This window comes from Artemia sp. Qi Xiang Cuo, chromosome 9, assembly GCF_049724085.1.
Source record: "Artemia sp. Qi Xiang Cuo chromosome 9, ASM4972408v1, whole genome shotgun sequence".
Classification (NCBI taxonomy): Eukaryota; Metazoa; Arthropoda; class Branchiopoda; order Anostraca; family Artemiidae; genus Artemia; species Artemia sp. Qi Xiang Cuo.
The window spans coordinates 10,575,536-10,593,729 of record NC_142802.1 but is presented as its reverse complement, the minus strand read 5'-3'; the positions used below and the strand labels follow the sequence as shown (position 1 = coordinate 10,593,729).

At 37.6% G+C, this 18,194-nt stretch overlaps 1 protein-coding gene across 6 annotated transcripts in view; it reads right to left on the bottom strand.

Moving 5' to 3' along the window:
• LOC148948301 (zwei Ig domain protein zig-8-like) overlaps nucleotides 1-18,194 on the bottom strand; it is a 579,089-nt gene that overhangs the window by 348,837 nt on the left and 212,058 nt on the right. For all 6 annotated transcript variants that reach the window (XM_089093876.1, XM_089093881.1, XM_089093877.1 and 3 more), the window contains exon 3: nucleotides 4,504-4,676. In XM_089093876.1, the coding sequence (XP_088950002.1) occupies nucleotides 4,504-4,676 (173 nt within the window). The remainder of the gene's footprint in view (nucleotides 1-4,503; nucleotides 4,677-18,194) is intronic.

Here is an 18,194-nt window from a genome sequence, read left to right as displayed (position 1 = left end):
CGACAACTCCTTCTATAAAAACTTCATATGCCCCCAGGGTATACCTTACAAACCGTCTCCTGAGGGCTGTGGGGAGGTTGTCATCCTAAAAGACCTAATTTACAGAGCGTAAAACTACGTTGAACAAAAGGGCTATTTCAAAATTTTGATTGGATGTGTTTGGGGGAAAAGTGGGCGTGAGAGGGGGGTTAGTTACCGTCCAATCACTTTCAACAATGAAAAAGGGCACTAGCCCTTTGAATTTCCAATCGAATGAGCCCTTTCTGGAGTTTCTACGACAACGCGTTCTATAAAAACTTTATATGCCCCCAGGACACAACTTACAACCCTTGTCGTGAGGGCTGTGAGGGGGTGATCATCCTCAAAGTCATAATATACAGAACTTAAAGCTATTAAGAATAAAAAGGCTATCTCAAAATTTTGATTGGATGGGTTTGGGGAAATGTGGGCGTGAGATTGGGGTTAGCTACCGTCCAATCACTTTCAAAAATTAAAAAGGGCACAAGCCCTTTGAATTTCCAATCGAATGAGCCTTTTTTGAAGTTTCTACGACAACGCCTTCTATAAAAACCTTATTTGCCCCAGGGAATAACTTACAACCCTTGCCCCGAGAGTTTTGGGGGAGTGTCCTCCTCAAAAACATATTTTCTATCTGGAAATCAACTACGCTGAACAAAATGGCTATCTCAAATTTTGATTGGATGTTTTTGGGGGACTTATGGGCGTGGAGGCGGGGCTAGTTGCCCTCTAATCACTTTTGAATATTAAAAAGGGTACTGGCCCATTGATTTTCCAATCGAATGAGCCTTTCTTGAAGCTTCTACGACAACGCCTTCTATAAAAAACCTTAGGTTGCTTCAGGGCATAACTTAAAAGCCTTGCCCCGAGGATTGTAGGGGAGTGTCCTCCCCAAAAACATATTTTCTATTTTTAAATCAACTACGCTGAACAAAATGGCTATCTTAAAATTTTGATTGGATATGTTTGGGGAAATGGTTGGCTTGGAAGGGGTATTGGTTGCCTTCCAATTACTTCCGACTGTTAAAAAGGGCACAAGCCATTTCAATTTCTAATCGAATGAGCCCTTTTTGAAGTTTGTACGACAACACGTTCTATAAAAAACTTTATATGCCCCCAGGGCATAACTTACAACCCTTGTCCTGAGGGCTGTCAGGGGGTTGTCATCCTCAAAGACCTAATTTCCAGAACTTAAAACTACATTGAACAAAAGGGCTATCTCAAAATTTTGATTGGATGCGTTTGGGGGAAAAGTGCGCGTGAGAGGGGGGTTAGTTACCGTCCAATCACTTTTAATAATGAAAAAGAGCACTAGCCCTTTGAATTTCCAATCGAATGAGCCTTTTTTGAAGTTTCTACGACAACGCTTTCTATCAAAACCGTATATGCCCCCAGGGCATAACTTACAACCCTTGCCCCAAGGGTTCTGGGGGAGTGTCCTCCTCAAAAACATATTTTCTATCTGGAAATCAGCTACTCTGAACAAAATAGCTATCTCCAAATTTTGATTGGATGTTTTTGGGGGACTGATGGGCGTGGGGGGATAGTTGCCCTCCAATCACTTTCGACTATCAAAAAGGGCACTAGTTCTTTGAATTTACAATCGAATGAGCCTTTCTTAAAGTTTCTACGACAACGCCTTCTATAAAAAACCTTATGTTCCCTCAGGGCATAACTTAAAACCCTTGCCCCGAAAGTTGTAGGGGATTGTCCTCCTCAAAAACATATTTTCTATTTGGAAATCAACTACGCTGAACAAAATGGCTATCTCAAAATTTTAATTTGATGTGTTCGGGGTAATGATGGGTGTGGGGGGGTTAGTTTCCCTCCAATCACTTTCGACTATTAAAAAGGGCACTATCCCTGTGAATTTGCAATTGAATGAGCCGTTTTTGAAGTTTCTATGACAACACCCTCTATAAAAACCTTAGATGCCTCCAGGGCATAACTTAAATCCCTTGCCCTGAGGGTTGTGGGTGAGTGCCTTCCTCAAAAACATATTTTCTATCTGGAAATCAACTACGCTGAATAAAATGGCTATCTCCAAATTTTGATTGGATGTTTTCGGGGGACTGATGGGCGGGGGGGGGGGGCTAGTTGCCATCCACTCACTTTCGACTATTAAAAAGAGCACTAGTTCTTTGAATTACCGATGGAATGAGCCTTTCTTGAAGTTTCTACGACAATGACTTCTATAAAAAACCTTATGTGTTCTCAGGGCATAACTTAAAACCCTTGCCCCGAAAGTTGTAGGGGATTGTCCTCCTCAAAAAAATATTTTCTATTTGTAAATCAACTACGCTGAACAAAATGGCTATCTCAAAATTTTAATTGGATGTGTTTGGGGGAATGATGGGCGTGGGGGGGGGGGGCTAGTTGCCCTCCAATCACTTTCGACTATTAAAAAGGGCACTAGCCCTTTGAATTTCCAATTGAATGAGCCGTTTTTCAAGTTTCTACGATAACGCCTTCTATAAAAATCTTATATGCCCCCAGGGCATAACTTAAATCCCTTGCCCTGAGGGTTTTGGGGGAGTGCCCTCCTCAAAAACATATTAAAAAAAATAAAAGGGCAGTAGCCACTTCAATTTCCAATCGAGTGAGCCCTTTTCAAAGTTTGTACGACAACTCCTTCGATACGAAGTGCCCGGGTATGGAGAAATAAAAACATATTGTGCCAACATCGTTCTTTACTTAGGCAGCGCTAGCGCGCTGCCTATGAAATGTTGGATTTCTGGAGATTTAGGTTTTACAGACCACCTGAACCTCCTTACGTTCCTGAATACCAGGATATTTACTTCATTTGTCATGTATAGCTGATAATTAGGAGTAATCAGCAATTTATCGCTTAAAAAATGCTGTTTTAGCCTACCTTCTATCGTATCAAATAATTTTCATCATTTACCTATTAAAAGATAAATATACATGTTAACCGCACTTCAATAGTTTCAAAAAATATGCTATTTATTTATTTTCAAAATTTTAGCTTTTGCCAAATGTATTAAGAGCATGGACAAATATATAAAAACGGAGGAAACAACCCCTAAAGGCTATTGAATATTAATGAAAATCACACCATCAGATTCAACGTATCAAAGAACCCCTACGGTAGAGGTTCTAAGCTCATATCTTCAAAAATGTAGAATTTGGTATTTTTTGCCAGAAGAAAGATCACGGATGCGTGTTTTTTTTTTTTCCAGGGGTAATCCTATCGACCGAGTGGTCCTAGAATATCACGAGAGAACACATTCGAACAGAAATTATAAGTTGTAGTGCCCTTTTTCAGTCACCAAAAAACTGAAGGGCAACTAGGCCCCCTGCTGCGCTCATTTTTTTCCCAAAGTCACCTGACCAAAATTTTGCGATAGCCATTTTGTTCAGCATAGTCAAAAATATAATAACTATGTCTTTTAGGATGACTTAATCTCCCACAGTCCCGGGAGAAGGGCTGCAAGTTATGAGCTTTGTCTTTTGTTTACATATAGTATTGGTTATTGGGAAGTATACAGACGTTTTCAGGGGATATTTAACCTAATGGGGGAGGGGGCGGGGGGAGGGTTTACGTAGGAGGATCTTTTTATCGGGAAGTATTTCATGGGAGAAGGGAATTTTCTACCAAGGGGGCGCAGGATTCCCAGCATTATTTAAAAAACGATCAGAAATTAAATAAAACGCAAGTTTTTTTCAATTGAAAGTAAGGAGCGACATTAAAACTATTATTAAAAGTATTTTGTATATGAAATTATTACGTATATGAGCGGTTCGCCCCCTAGTCAATACCTCGCTCTTTACGCTCAGGTTTTTCTTAGCACTTTCAAAAGAGCTATTTATTCTAATTAAACGGCCTTTGTGAATCAGGAGTCATTTTTAAAGATTTGGAACAAATTTTGAACTTGGGCGTAAATTGCGAGGTATTGACCAGGGAGCGAACCCCCTCAAGTACGTAATAATTTCTTTTTGTTTTAAATTTGAACGTTGCTCCTTTTTTCAGTTGAAACAACGTGTTTTTTAATTTAATAACAATATATTAGTACAGTAATATAATACTATAAATAATACATCATAAGTAATGTAATATAAATAATATAATATAAAAACCAATAATATAAAAATAATTTTATCCATCAATCGCTTCTGTTCTCAAGGATTATTTAGCAAAAAGGAATAAATTTGTAAGTGTTTGCTTATCAATATATTTTTCTAAGTTTTCCTGTTAAATAAATTTCAGAAATATCTCCCCTTTGGTATGGATTTCCTTTTTCTTGTGTAACTTACAACATTGCTTTCTTTTTTTTCTGCTCACCTTAGAGAAAATATAAAGTCTACAATGCCTATCGAAGTTGAAAAGGAGGAATAAAGAGGAAGAATGTTTCCCCAACACTTTCTTCGAAGATGCCTCACAAATCTTTTTTCTCTGATAACAAAGCTAAAACGAAAAATATCTAAAAGATATAAAGTTTTTCATAAGAACTGTCAATTACTTACGGTTTTATTCCCTCTACTACGAACGCTACAACTTAGAAAAGCTGTTTTTCCAACTAGAACTGTTACCTCCCTTGGTGTTGTCAGGTCAAATGATGGTCCACTGTCATATTCAGTCAAAAAGGAAAATGGACTGGAATTTTCTGCCACTTCTATGCTTTCTGAGCTCTCATACGCTGAAAGGAACAAGAGAAAACGTATGAAAAATGACAACTTTTGTTGATTTTTATAAAAAAAAACTCTGAAGAACAATGGTAGGTGTTATAGGGAGACTTATAGTCTTTGTTTAACTACTTAGTGCTGGATAAAACAAACAGAGACTAATAAAAAGCGAAGTAAGACAGATAAACGGGTCTAGGAGACTTCCCCCGAGAAAATTCCTCCCCGGATATCCTACCGGTAATCCCCCTGGAAATTTCCCCCCGTAGGAGATTCCCACCCCGGATATTTTCCCCCGTAGAAGATTCCCCCCCCGGAAATTTCCCCCCATAGGAGATTTCCCCCCAAAAAATTTTCCCCCGTAGGAGATTCTCCCCTGGAAATTTCTCTCCGTAGGAGATTCTGACCCTCCTAGCTCGACAAGGTCCGTGCTAATTTATGACAGCGGTCATGGAGATTCAAACAGAATCCTAATGTTTGGTACGGGCGTACCAGTTCAGCTCCTTGATTCGTCTTCTCCCTGGTTCGTCGGCGGAACGTTCAAGACTTTGCCCGAGTTGTTCTACCAGCTTTACGTTGTGCACTGCCTGTACGAGGATCCGGTGATTCCATGCGTTTACGCACTGCTGCCTAACAAGTCAGAGGACACGTATACGAAAGTTCTTACCGAACTAAAGTCTCATTTGATGAATGGAGGTCCAACATCTGTATTGTCTGATTTCGAGTTGAGCGTGCAGAATTCCTTCAGGAAAGGCTTTCCAGCCACTAAAATGAAGGGTTGTTTTTTCCACTTAAGCTAGAGTAGGCCATTTACAGGAAAGTAGAAAACCTTGGCCTTCAGACGAGGTATAGAGACGATGATGAATTTGCAGTCTCCGTTCAAATGCTAGCTGCTTTTGCAGTCGTGCCCATTTCGGAAGTGCGTTCTGCATTCACAGTTGTCGTAGCAAAACTTACTGACAATGTCTTTGGGCCAATCATCACCTACTTTGGAGATAACTACATCGGTAAAATGCGTGGAAGTAAGAGAGCAACTTGCAACTTCCCGTCTCGTGTCTGGAATATGTTTGACAGAACGAAAGATGAACTCCCCAGGACAAACAACAATGTCTAGGGTTATCATAGAAGATTGCAGTCTTCAGTTTCGGCTCATCACCCTAGCCTTTGGAAGTTCTTGGACATCCTCAAGCGCGAACAAGCACTTAACAGGGTGGTTGTGATTCAAGCAAATGCGGGACAATCCAGTGAACCAATTAAGAAAAGTATTTGGATTTAAATGCCAGAATTATACGACAGATGGGAACGTCGAGACGCTGAAGAACCTCGGGCTTATTGCAATAAATATTAGTTTTAAAGTATAGCGTTTTAACTGTGTATATAATACCGTGTATAGCCAACTATTTACTTGACAATTAAAAAGTGAACTCAACTCGGTCTTATATTTTAGGCCGCCGAGAAAGAGAAGAATTTTGCAACAATTTTCAAGCCATGGGTGACATCTGATGCGAATAAGTCTGAGGGTAGTCTCCGGTGGCGATTATTTCCGAGAGGGGGGAGTGGAGAATTTTCAGCGGAGGGCAAATTTACTAGGGGGGAAATCTCCTAGGGGGAATCACCGGGGGGAAATCTCCTGCGGGGGGAAATTTCCAGGGGGGAATCTCCTACGGGGGGAAATTTCCAGGGGGTAATCTCCTACGGGGGGAGATTTCCGGGGAAATCTCCAGGGGGGAAATTTTCTTGGGGCGAAATCACCGGAACCCCAGATAAACACGGTTCACTGTTAAAATTGGTTTAGCAGGAAAACAACGAATCTTGAGAAGTCTGCTTTTCAAAAAGAAAACCTTATATATTTCTAACTCATTTAAACAATAAATAAAAAGCCTCTAGATACTGCCACTTTCGTTTCAAATGAGTCTTTAAACAGCTTTCTATGTTACTCCAGTGCCCACCTACGAACGGAAAAAAGAGAGGACAAAAAGGTCACATCAGTGCTACCCATTCAAAAAGGCAATTTTCCTTGTTCTTCAAGGTGGGAGACTGCATGTCTCCTGTGTTGTGGGGTATCCCACAAAATTATTTACTTCAGGTTTCAATCTCGAGCCATTTTTGAGGGGTTTCCAGCTATTGTGAGAAATTACCATAAATCTTTGTTCAAAATACCCTTTTACTATTGAAACTAATTGATATAATAGCTACCACTATTGAATTAACTACAAATAGCAATTTTTTATCACTAGATAGTTTTTTTAAGGCCTTTTCAAATTTTATTACTTTGGGCCGTGATTCTTTCTTTACTATATTGCAGCTGTCACTGTAATAATATTATTCCGTTGTCATGCTTGGTCAAAAATTAAAAATCGCACAGAAAGTTCTTCAATTTGTTAAGCTTCAAATTTTATGGAATGAGAAAGCAAAAATACAAGAACTAACATATGAAATATTTTTATAAAAGTATTTTTAGGACATTCTATAAGAAACTAACTTGAACCTGGACAAGATATTTATACTGACATCCAGCCGGTGTTATCAGAATCCTTATCTGCAACAACATGGAAACTACTCCAGAAAAGTTATAAATCTATTTCTTACATAACATAACTGATATGTGTCTGTAGCTCTAGAGAAAACCCATTCATAGAAAACCTTCTTATTTATCTGTATTAATACAATACAAAACAAAAAGCAACTAACGAGCTTGATCGTTTCAGATGGTAGTGCATCAGACTTCTAATCATGTTACCACATCTTCGAGCCCAGTGTTAGGCTCTTTTTTGTTGGTAAAAAGCAAAATGTTGAGATCATATACCTCTTGGGTGAAAGTAGTGCAAAAGAAATTGGTCTTATGCCCGTGCCATATTATAGTCACACTTGTCGATAAAATCAAAATTACGCACGACTACAGCGCCAATTACGTTCGCCGTTTATAATTTCTTGGGTTGAACATTGTTCAACTTTCAAACATAAATTTCTTAACTGACGAATCATAGTCAAGGTTTAAGGCATAATTTTGAAAATTAGAAAACATGGAAACTTAGAACAGCGGTTTTTCTATCTGTGAGAGGAATCTGAGAAAAGTTAAGAAGACTTAGCCTTCTAGTAAAGAACGATGTGGCCACAATGTGTTTTTTTTTTCTCCGACGACACATCATATCGAAGGAGTTGTCGTATAAACTTCGAAAAGGGCTTATTCGATTAGAAATTGGAAGGGCTAGGGCCCTATTACATAGTCAAAAATGTCAGGATAGCAAGTAGCCCCCCCCCCCCCGCCCCGCAGTCCCCCCAACACATCCAATCAAAATTTTGAGATAGGCGTTTTGTTCAGCGTAGTTGATTTCCACATAAAAAATGGGTTTTTGAGGAGGATACTCCCCCAAAATCCTCAGGGCAAGGGTTTTAAGTGATGCCCTGAGGACATGTAAGAACAATGTTGGCACTATGTACCCTTTATTATTTTTTTCCTTTAGAGCAGGGCATTTCATATGGAAGGGGTCGTCGTAGAGGCTTCAAAAGGGGCTCATTCAGTTGGAAATCGAGAGTTCTAGGGCTCTTTTTAATAGTCGAAAGTGATTGGAGGGCAACTAGCCCCCCATGCCCATCGTTCCCCCAAACACATCCAATCTAAATTTTGAGATAGCCATTTTGTTCAGCGTAGTTGATTTCCAAATAGAAAATGTGTTTTTGAGGAGGAAACTCCCCCACAATCTTCAGGGCAAGGGTTTTAAGTTATGCCCTGGGGGCATATAAGGTTTTTATAGAAGGCGTTGTCGTAGAAACTTCAAAACAGGCTCATTCGATTGGAAATTCGTAAGGCTAGTACCCTTTTTAATGGTCGAAAGTGATTGGAGAGCAACTAGCCCCCCCCCCCCACGCCCATCATTCTCCCAAACGCATCAAATCAAAATTTTGAGATAGCCATTTTGTTCAGCGTAGTTGATTTCTAGATAGAAATATACTTTTGAGAAGGACACTCCCCCACAACCCTCAGGGCAAGGGTTTAAAGTTATGCCCTATGGGCATATAAGGTTTTTATAAAAGGCGTTGTCGTAGAAACTTCAAAACGGGCTCATTCGATTGGAAATTCAAAGGGCTATTGTCCTTTTTAATAGTCGAAAGTTATTGGAGGTCAAATAGCCCCCCTCCACGCCCATCCGTTCCTCAAAAAAATCCAAATAAAATTTTGAGATAGCCATTTTGTTCAGCGTAGTTGATTTCCAGATAGAAACTATGTTTTTGAGGAGGACACTCCTCCATAACCCTCAGGGCAAGGGTTTTAAGTTATGCCCAGAGGGAATATAAGAACGATGTTGTCGCAATGTACTGTGTATTATTTTTTTTTCCTTTAGAGAAGGGCACTTCATATGGAAGGGGCTTTAACTTATGCCCTGGGGGTATATAAGTTTTTTATCGAAGGCTTTGTCATAGAAACTTCAAAACAGGCTCATTCGATTGGAAATACAAATGAATGCACATTGTCAGTTTAATACACATATACTGGTATCTAGTAATCAAAATGTTAAAATTATTTGATTTATTAAAGTTATAAAAGTAAAACATTTATATTTTTTTAGTAAAGTGCAAATTTTATTCTAACCTTGCGAAAGAATGGGGATTTTGCGCCCTACTTGTGTTAATTTCTGCTCGTTTTGAGTTTTACTCGGTTATTTATTGTAATTTGTTTGTTTTGGGTTGCATTTATTTATCGATGCTGATATGTGGTAGTTTCACGCTTGGTCGACTATTTGATTTTATTTTTGCTAAATTTTTTTTTAAGGGAGTTCTTTACTTTTCTTTGTAAAACCTATTTTGTGGAAAAAGTTTTTAAAATTAATATTAGTAAAAAACAGTAAAGAACAGAACAAACTCATTACACTAATTTCTGGCAATTTTAATTTTTTGCTTTCTAAATACAAGTGTGACGCTAAAATCAAGAAAATCAAGAAATTTTGCTTTCCTTATCGATAGATGTGACTATGATGTGGCAAGGGCACTATTTTATGTATGCACATGGATAAAGGGTTCAATGAAAGGAAAGAAAGAGGTTCTTTTCTCTTCGTAAACGAGTAATTCCAATGTGTTTTTAAAGTCTACCCTGTTTTGCCTCATGGCTAGGGGATTGATTTTAAACTTTTACAAAAAAAAATTGTTTAGGGAAGCGGCAAAGCTACTTAAGTCTTATTTGGGTGGGGGGGGGGACTTTTCATTTGATCCTCATAAAATATTATATACCACTTTCTGATTTATTTTCGGCCTGTCGTTCGATATACTTCACTGATATTTTTTTTTATCTAGGAAAATGATAAAATATAAAAAAGGGTTTCTGGCACCCATGTACACTCGGAAAATAAGGGCCAAGTCCCTAAAATTTCAGATACTAACAGGTTTATATTTACATAATAAGGTTTACTCTTTTTCTGATTGTACAGCTTTCTTCTAATCCTTTTTGGAATACACCTCCCAGAAAGCCCCGTTTTTAACACTACTAAGCCGTATCTTTTTTTTTGTTTTATGGTAAATCTAACCTCTTTTGAAAGATATTCTATGGTAAAAACTTGACCTCTCTGATGCACAAACCTTAATACAAAGAGACAAGTTGGCAATAATTCAACTTGGTTTTCTGGTCATACGAAATATTCAGGCCGCAGTATGATACGTTAAATAGATGGCACTCTCTTGCCATCAAATATTGTTTCTCCATACAGGTCATGGAGCCTTTTTGTGGGGATTAAATAAAAAAAAGAGTTTTGCAACTTTTTTCAACTGAAAGTAAAGAGCAATATTAAAACTTAAAACGAACAGAAATTATTACATAAATAAAGGGGGTTGCCCCCTCCTCAACACCTCGCATTTTACCTTAAAGTTTGAAATTTGTCCCAATTTATTAAGAATGACCCATGAAAAACAAGAGCCGTTTAACTAGAACAAAACGTGCTTTTATAAAAGTACTATAAAACTTTAGCGTAAAGAGCGAGGTGTTGAGGAGGGGGCAATCCCCTTTATGTACGTAATAACTTTTGTTTTGCTCCTCAATTGCAGTTGAAAATCTTGTTTTTTTTTATTTAATTTTTTGATTGTTTTTTAAATAATGCCAGGAAATCTGACCCCACCTCCACGAAGAAATTCCCTCCTCACGAAAATATTCTCTAGATACTTCGATCCCGGTGAAAATTTACCCCGGACAATTATTCTTAATTATTCCGCACGTAAAATCGAGACGGAAAAGAGAAAGCAAGATATAAAAAGAATTTTGTATAAGAATTCTGGCAAATTCCCCCAGTATGTAATTTCCCCTGACAAATTAACTCCCTAAGAACTTCCCTCCCCATGAAAAATTCCCCCGTGGAATAACCCCCCGAAGAAAATTCGTCCCCCCGCCACCCAAAAATATATGCATACATCCCAATAACAAATACTATACGTAAACAATGGACAAATTTAACAACTTAAAGACCTTTTCCCTGGGGCTGTGGGGGTCATTCTGTACCCAAAGATATAGTTATTGGACCTTTCAACTATGATGAACAAAATGACAATCTCAAAATTTTGATGGGACGATTTTGGAAAAAAATAGGCGGGGGTTGGCCTTAGTTACCCTCCAATTTTTTGGTCACTTAAAAAGGCCACTAGAAGTTTTAATTTCCATTCAAATGTGATATTCTAGGAATGAGATATTCCGGAATGAGAACTGAATGAGATATTCCATTTCCGATATTCTAGGACCACTGGGTCAATACTATGACCCTGGGGAAAACATACAAAAAAACAAATAAATACGCACCCCTGATCTTTCTTCTGATAAAAAATATAAAATTCCATAACTTTGCAGATAGGAGCTTGAAACTTCTACAAAAGAGTTCTCAAATACGCTGAATCAGATGGTGTGATTATCCTTAAGGTTCATAATCCCCTTTTTTTTAAATCAGGAGAATTTTCTCATGCTCATAATCCTTGATGGGTAAGACAAAATAAGCCCATTCTTTTGATATATTAAATAAAAAAAACAAGTTTTTTTAACTGAAAGTAAGGAACGACATTAAAAGTTAAAACGAACAGAAATTATTCCGTATATGAAAGGGGCTGTCCCGTCCTCAACACCTCGCACTTTACGCTAAAGTTTTTTTATTGTTTAAAAAAAAAGAGTTTTTATAAATTAAAAATTCATAGTAAATAGAGCTGTGTTGAGTAGGGGCGAGACCCCTTTCAAATAAGGAATAAATTATTTTAGTGTTAATTTTTAACGTCTTTCCTTACTTTCAGTTAAAAAAACTTGTTTTTTTTATTTAATTTTTGAACGTTTTTGAATTAATGCAGGTTTTGATTTTGGCTCACCGTACATGAATAATTAAAACAAAATTTGCATATTATATTTGGTTAAATGGCTTTCTCGAAACTTGTTTAATTTTATTTACGAACGTTTTTATTAGTAATAAATATACGTAACTTAGAATTAACTTACGTAACGAACTTCTATATTCATAAATTTTTAACACGTATATTAGGGGGTTCGCCCCCTAGTCAATACCCTGCTCTTTAAACCATAGTTCGAATTTTTTTTCCAGTTCTTTAAAAATGACCTCTTAATCACAATCAGTTGATCAGTTGAAAAACTTGTTTTTTTTTATTTAATTCCTGATCTTTTTCTTTAATAATGCTGGGAAATCCGGCGCCCCCTTCATAGCAATGTCCCTTACCCCATGAAACCTTCCTGCATGGACCGATCCTTCACTATAGGCCCCGACCCTCGCCGGCCCCCACCTACCATAAAAAATCTCCTCTGTAAAAGTCTGTATATTTCCCAATAACCAATACTATATGTTAACATTGAGTAAATTTCATAACTTTCAGACCTCCCAATGATGACTTTGTGGGATCAATTATTCCTAAAAGACATTTTTATCATATTTTCGACAATGCTGAACAAAATGGCTATCTCAAAATTTTGATCGGGTGACTTTGGGAAAAAAATGAGCGTGGGAGGGGGCCTTGTTGCCCTCCATTTTTTTTGGTCACTTAAAAAGGGCACTAGAACTTTTAATTTCCGTTCTAATGAGCCCTCCCACGATATTCTAGGACCACTGGGTCGATATGATCACCCCTGGGGGAAAAAAAAACAACAAACAAACAAATAAACACGCATCCGTGATCTTTCTTCTGGCAAAAAATGGAAAATTCCATATTTTTGTAGATAGGAGCTTGAAACCTCTACAGTAGGGTTCTCTGATACGCTGAATATGATGGTGTGATTTTCATTAAGGTTCTATTACTTTTAGGGGGTCTTTCCCCCTTTTTTCGAAAATCCGCCAAATTTTCTCAGGCGCGTACCTTTTGACGGGTAAGATTAAACTTGATGAAACTTATATAGTTGAAATCAGAATAAAAATCTGATTATTTTGATATATCTATTGGTATCAAAATTCCGTGTTTTAGAATTTTGGTTACTATTAAGCCGGGTCGCTCCTTACTTACAGTTCTTTACCACGAACTGTTTGATCTATTGGTATCAAAATCCTGTTTATTAGAGTTTCGGTTACTATTGAGCCGGGTCGCTCCATACTTACAGTTCACTGCCACGAACTGTTTGATCAGTTCTACATATCTGTTGTATATTTTTTCCTTGTTTGTTATTCTTTTTTCGAAAATATCCTAGATAATTTTTATGCCTTTGTGTTAACAATATTCTTTATAGCTAAGAAAAATTTCTTGTTTCCGATTGGACTAAGAAAATGACCTAGAAAAATTATCCATAAAGAAAAAACTATTGATAACATTCACTTTCTGTCTCTAAATACTTTTTTTGTTTTTTTCCTTAGGTGGTATTTGTAATTTATGTTAGTTTATTCAGAAAAATTCACTTTTGCGAGTTTGATTACTAAACTAATCTTTTCATCCGCAAGTATAATTATGTTGCCTCAAATTTCAAGTACGTCGCGTTAAATTATTTTAAAAGCATTTTGCTCGAGCTTTCCCACTCCTAAATTAGGCAATGGTTTTTTCTAGAAGATTTTTGTTTTGTTCTGTTTTGCTGGATCATTAGACCATTCTGTTTTGAAAAAAAAGGCAAATTAGGCAGTTTTCCTCAACAAAAAAAAAAAAGTTTTCCTGGGGAAGCCACAAAGTGGAAACTTAGAACGAGGCATTTATTTTGAGAACCAAGTCACGAAGTGATGTTCTTCCAATTGAGGTATTTTCGCTATCCCATCATTCTAAAAATTTCGGATCTTCCACATGGAGATGTTAACTGGTTCATCAGGAAAGTTTCCCGCTAGGAAGAAACTTGTCAGAGATACATATAAAATGGGAAGAAAAAAATATAGATTTAGCCATATTGTCATTAGTGAAGCCGTGGGGGAGCCTAGTCTTTATCATAGACAGCGCGCCAGCGCTGCCTAAGTAAAGAACGATGTGGGCACAATGTGTTTTTTTTTTTGTCTTTTTTTCTCCATACCCGGGCACATCGTATTGAAGGAGATGTCGTAGAAACTTCGAAAAGGGCTCATTCGATTGGAAATTGGAGTGGCTAGTGCCCTTTTAAATATTCGAAACTGATTGGAGGGTAACTAACCCCCCCCCCCACGCCGATCATTCCCCCAAAAACCTCCAATCAAAAATTTGAAATAGCCATTTTGTTCAGCGTGGTTGATTTCAAGGTAGAAAATTTGTTTTTGAGGAGGAGACTCCCCCACAACCCTCAGAGCAAGGGTTTTAAGTTATGCCCTGGGGGCATATAATGTTTTTATAGAAGGTGTTGTCGTAGAAACTTCAAAAAATGCTCAATCAATTGAAATTTCAAAGGGCTAGTACCCATTTTAATAGTCGAAAGTGATTGGAGGGCAACTATCCCCCCCTCCACACCCATCCTTCCCCCAAAAACATCCAATAAAAATTTTGAGAAAGTCATTTTGTTCAGCGTAGTTGATTTCCAGATAGAAAACATATTTTTGAGGAGGACACTCCCCCACAATCCTCAGGGCAAGGATTATAAGCTATGCCCTGGGGGCATAAAAGGTTTTTACTGAAATCTTTGACGCAGAAACTTGATAAAGGGGTCCTTCCATTTGAAGTTCAAATGCCAAGTACCGTATTTAATAGTCAAAAGTGATTTGAGGGCAACTAACTCCCCTAAAAACCTAACATAAACGACACACACACACAGACACGACAAACACAAAGAGACGACACACACAAAGACGAGAAACACACAGAAACGACACACACGCAGAGATGACACACGCACACAGACGACACGCACACAGAGACGACACACACACAGAGACGACACACACACATACGACACACTCATAGAGATGACAAACGCACAAAGACGATACACACACAGAAACGACACACACACAGAGACGACTTACACGAAGAGACGATAAACACACATACACAGACGATACACACATAGAGACGATACACACAAAGGGAAGACACACATAGAGATAATACACATAGATACACATAGAAGTAAGGTTTTTACTGAAATCTTTGTCGTAGAAAATCGAAAAGGGGCCTATTTGATTGTAAATTCAAAGGGCTAGTGCCCCTTTTAATAGTCGAAAATGATTTGAGGGCAACTAGCCCCCCTCTCACGCCCACCTTTTCCCCAGACTCTCCCCCACAACCCTCAGTGCAAGGATTGTAAAAAAAAAAAAAATAATAATAATAAAAAAAAACCGCATCCATGATTTTTCTTCTGGCAGAAAAAGCAAAATTACACATTCTTGTACATAGGAGCTTGAAACCTCTACAATAGGGCTCACTGGTACGTCGAATCAAATGAAGAGATCTTCATTAAGATCACTTGATGTTTTGGGGTGTTCCTCGGTTTCCTCCCTCTTTTCAAAAATTGAACAAATTTTATCAGGCTCTTAAATTTGTATGGGTACTATTAAATTTGATGAATTTTACATATTATGAATTAGCATCAAAATTCGATTCTTTAATGTATCTATTGTTATCAAGGCTCTGTTTCTTAGATTTTCGGTAGCTACTGAGCTGCATCGCTCCTTATTTACAGTTCGTTACCACGAAGTATTTGAAAGACTCCGGGCAAAAATTCGAGATATTGAAGTCCTGATGCTCCCAAAATCTAATATATATTAAGCGGAGACAGACACAATCTTTGGTGACATTATGGTTAAACAAAATTTGTTTGCCTTTATTTCCTCTCCTAAGAATCCAACTGTAAGAGAGGGGTGCATTGGGTTAACTACCTCAGGTCCTGTGCGTAAAGAGGACGGACCTTAAGAGATTCTTTTTTCGCCGTCAGCTCAACGTCAGCATACAGCGTCTCTCCAACACATTCTCATAGGCTGCAGTTTAAAATTAAGCAACACTTTTATTTGAATACGGTGTAGTTGTTTTTTTAGAGTCCATTTTTTGTAACCTAGATGTTGTTACTCAGTTTATTCTTATACCTTTCCGGTCATCTTGGCGAATTAGCATGGACGTCCTTAACATTACATTTTTGACAATTAAACGGCACAACGGACATAGTAATTCTATAGCATTTACTTTCTTTGTTTATCTCTTGTCCTAATCATGTTTAAGACAGGAGTGTTTCATATGACGCAAAATAAATTGCGTCATAATTTTAAGATGATCATTACGTCACAATTAGATGATCACAATTTTTGTGGCTGAGAAGACTATGATATTAATGTTTTAATGCCACAAAATTCAGTGGTAATTTATGGGAAAATTTAAAGGAAGCAGAAGTAAACCAATGGTCCTGTCACACGTTCTAAGTCAAGCATATCACTAACGTTGCCAGCAACTGTTAGAAATATTTATTTTTCTCATAATAAGGAGTTGGTTACTTTTGACATGGGTAGCTTTTCTCTCAATATTCACTGTCATCAACGGTTTCGTTTGCAAATAACAATTATTTATTTGATTCACATTCCTTTTTTGTTCTATCTAAATCCCCCTAGAAAAATCCATTGAACGAGATTCGACTGTAATAAATTCTTTAAATTATATTTATCGTTCTTTTTCGTGGATGTTCATTTTTCCTTAGAATCTTGTCTGGGGGAGGGACAAGATTTTTTTCTTTTTTAAAGTGTAGTTTTGTTACATAAATTTGCCAATTTGACACAAGAGGCTCTTCACACCCATTTTGTTTGGGAGTTCACCCTCCTCTTTTACTAGGAGATACAACTGGAGAGTCTCAGAAAAATCTGAACATTTTGGCATAAAAGGGATTTTTTTAGCTTCAACCCTTTTCCTCCTTTAAAAAGCCCCAAACCTCCTCCTGAAAACAAGGGCACAAAAAACTACACAAAAAAACGTTAAGTGAATCAACCCAGTTAAATAGTTTTCAAATTGATATCTATAAGTTTTATTTGTAATGGTCTAGGTGCACGTACAGGGACAAAATGCACCATTACTTGGCATTTGGTTGGCTTGGTAACATTGGTTTGGCTTGGCATTACTTTTTGCCTAATAGTTAAGCTATGAATAAGTAAGAAGTATTTTGTACTGACTCAGCAAATATATTCTCCCTATAGTACTGTTAAAATACATTTTCATTATTCTTCTAGTACACCAAGGGGAGTCACCATTGGATCCCCTTTTATTTCCCACCTCATTAATGACTTACCTAATTAAATTCATGGCTTTGATAACAAGCTGGATGAAGCAAACTTGAAAATTAATTATAACTATACGCTTTTGCTATTCCCCAATAAGGCAGATTAAACAATTTTTATAATCGAATAATAAATATCATCGGTTACTTGATGGTGCATCGTCCTAGACAACTACAAATTTTAGGGTAATTCGCCCACTGACAAAATTAACATCCATAGTACTGCTCGCAAAGGTAAGCAACAGTCAATGAGTTAATGTCGATGGTTTTTTTTTAAATAGCTGTTTAAAGGCCTTTTTCAGACAACTTCTTTTCAATATATCCACTAGAGGACAATTTGCCCACATGGTAGGGGTTCTAAGTTATGCGAATTGCCCCTATTTCATAAACAGCTGTTACTGAAAAAAGAGCAGCATGTTTGGTTTTGGTTGCCCTAACGAGTCTAAGCTTTTAGGGAACATTCTTTTCAGGCCAAGGGAACCTTGGCCTTAATTTTCGGTCGGGATGGGGGAAGAGCGTTAGGAAACGGAAACACATGCAGAAACAATTTTTGTCTCTGGACAGTTTGAACCTTCAATCCACAAGTCCCTGAACCACGATGATTAAACAAATATCCTTCCAGATATAATATGGCCCGCATAACCATACATAACCATAACCATAAAACCATAACCATAAAAGCAAGGTCTTAAAACATGAAAACTGTTCATTATTTACACGTGGGATTTAATAGAAAAAAGCTCAGCATGTTTGATATTCACTGTACATTCATCTGGAATCTCTCAGAGATCTTTCCCTGTGGCCCATATTGGCTCCAATTTCTATAGAATAGGGAGAGGGAGGGATGTAGGAGACCTGAAAATAGGGTAAAATACTACCTGGTGTCAAATAACTTTATCCCAATCGTTGTATATGACCTACATTCGTGAGGCTTCGATTCACACAA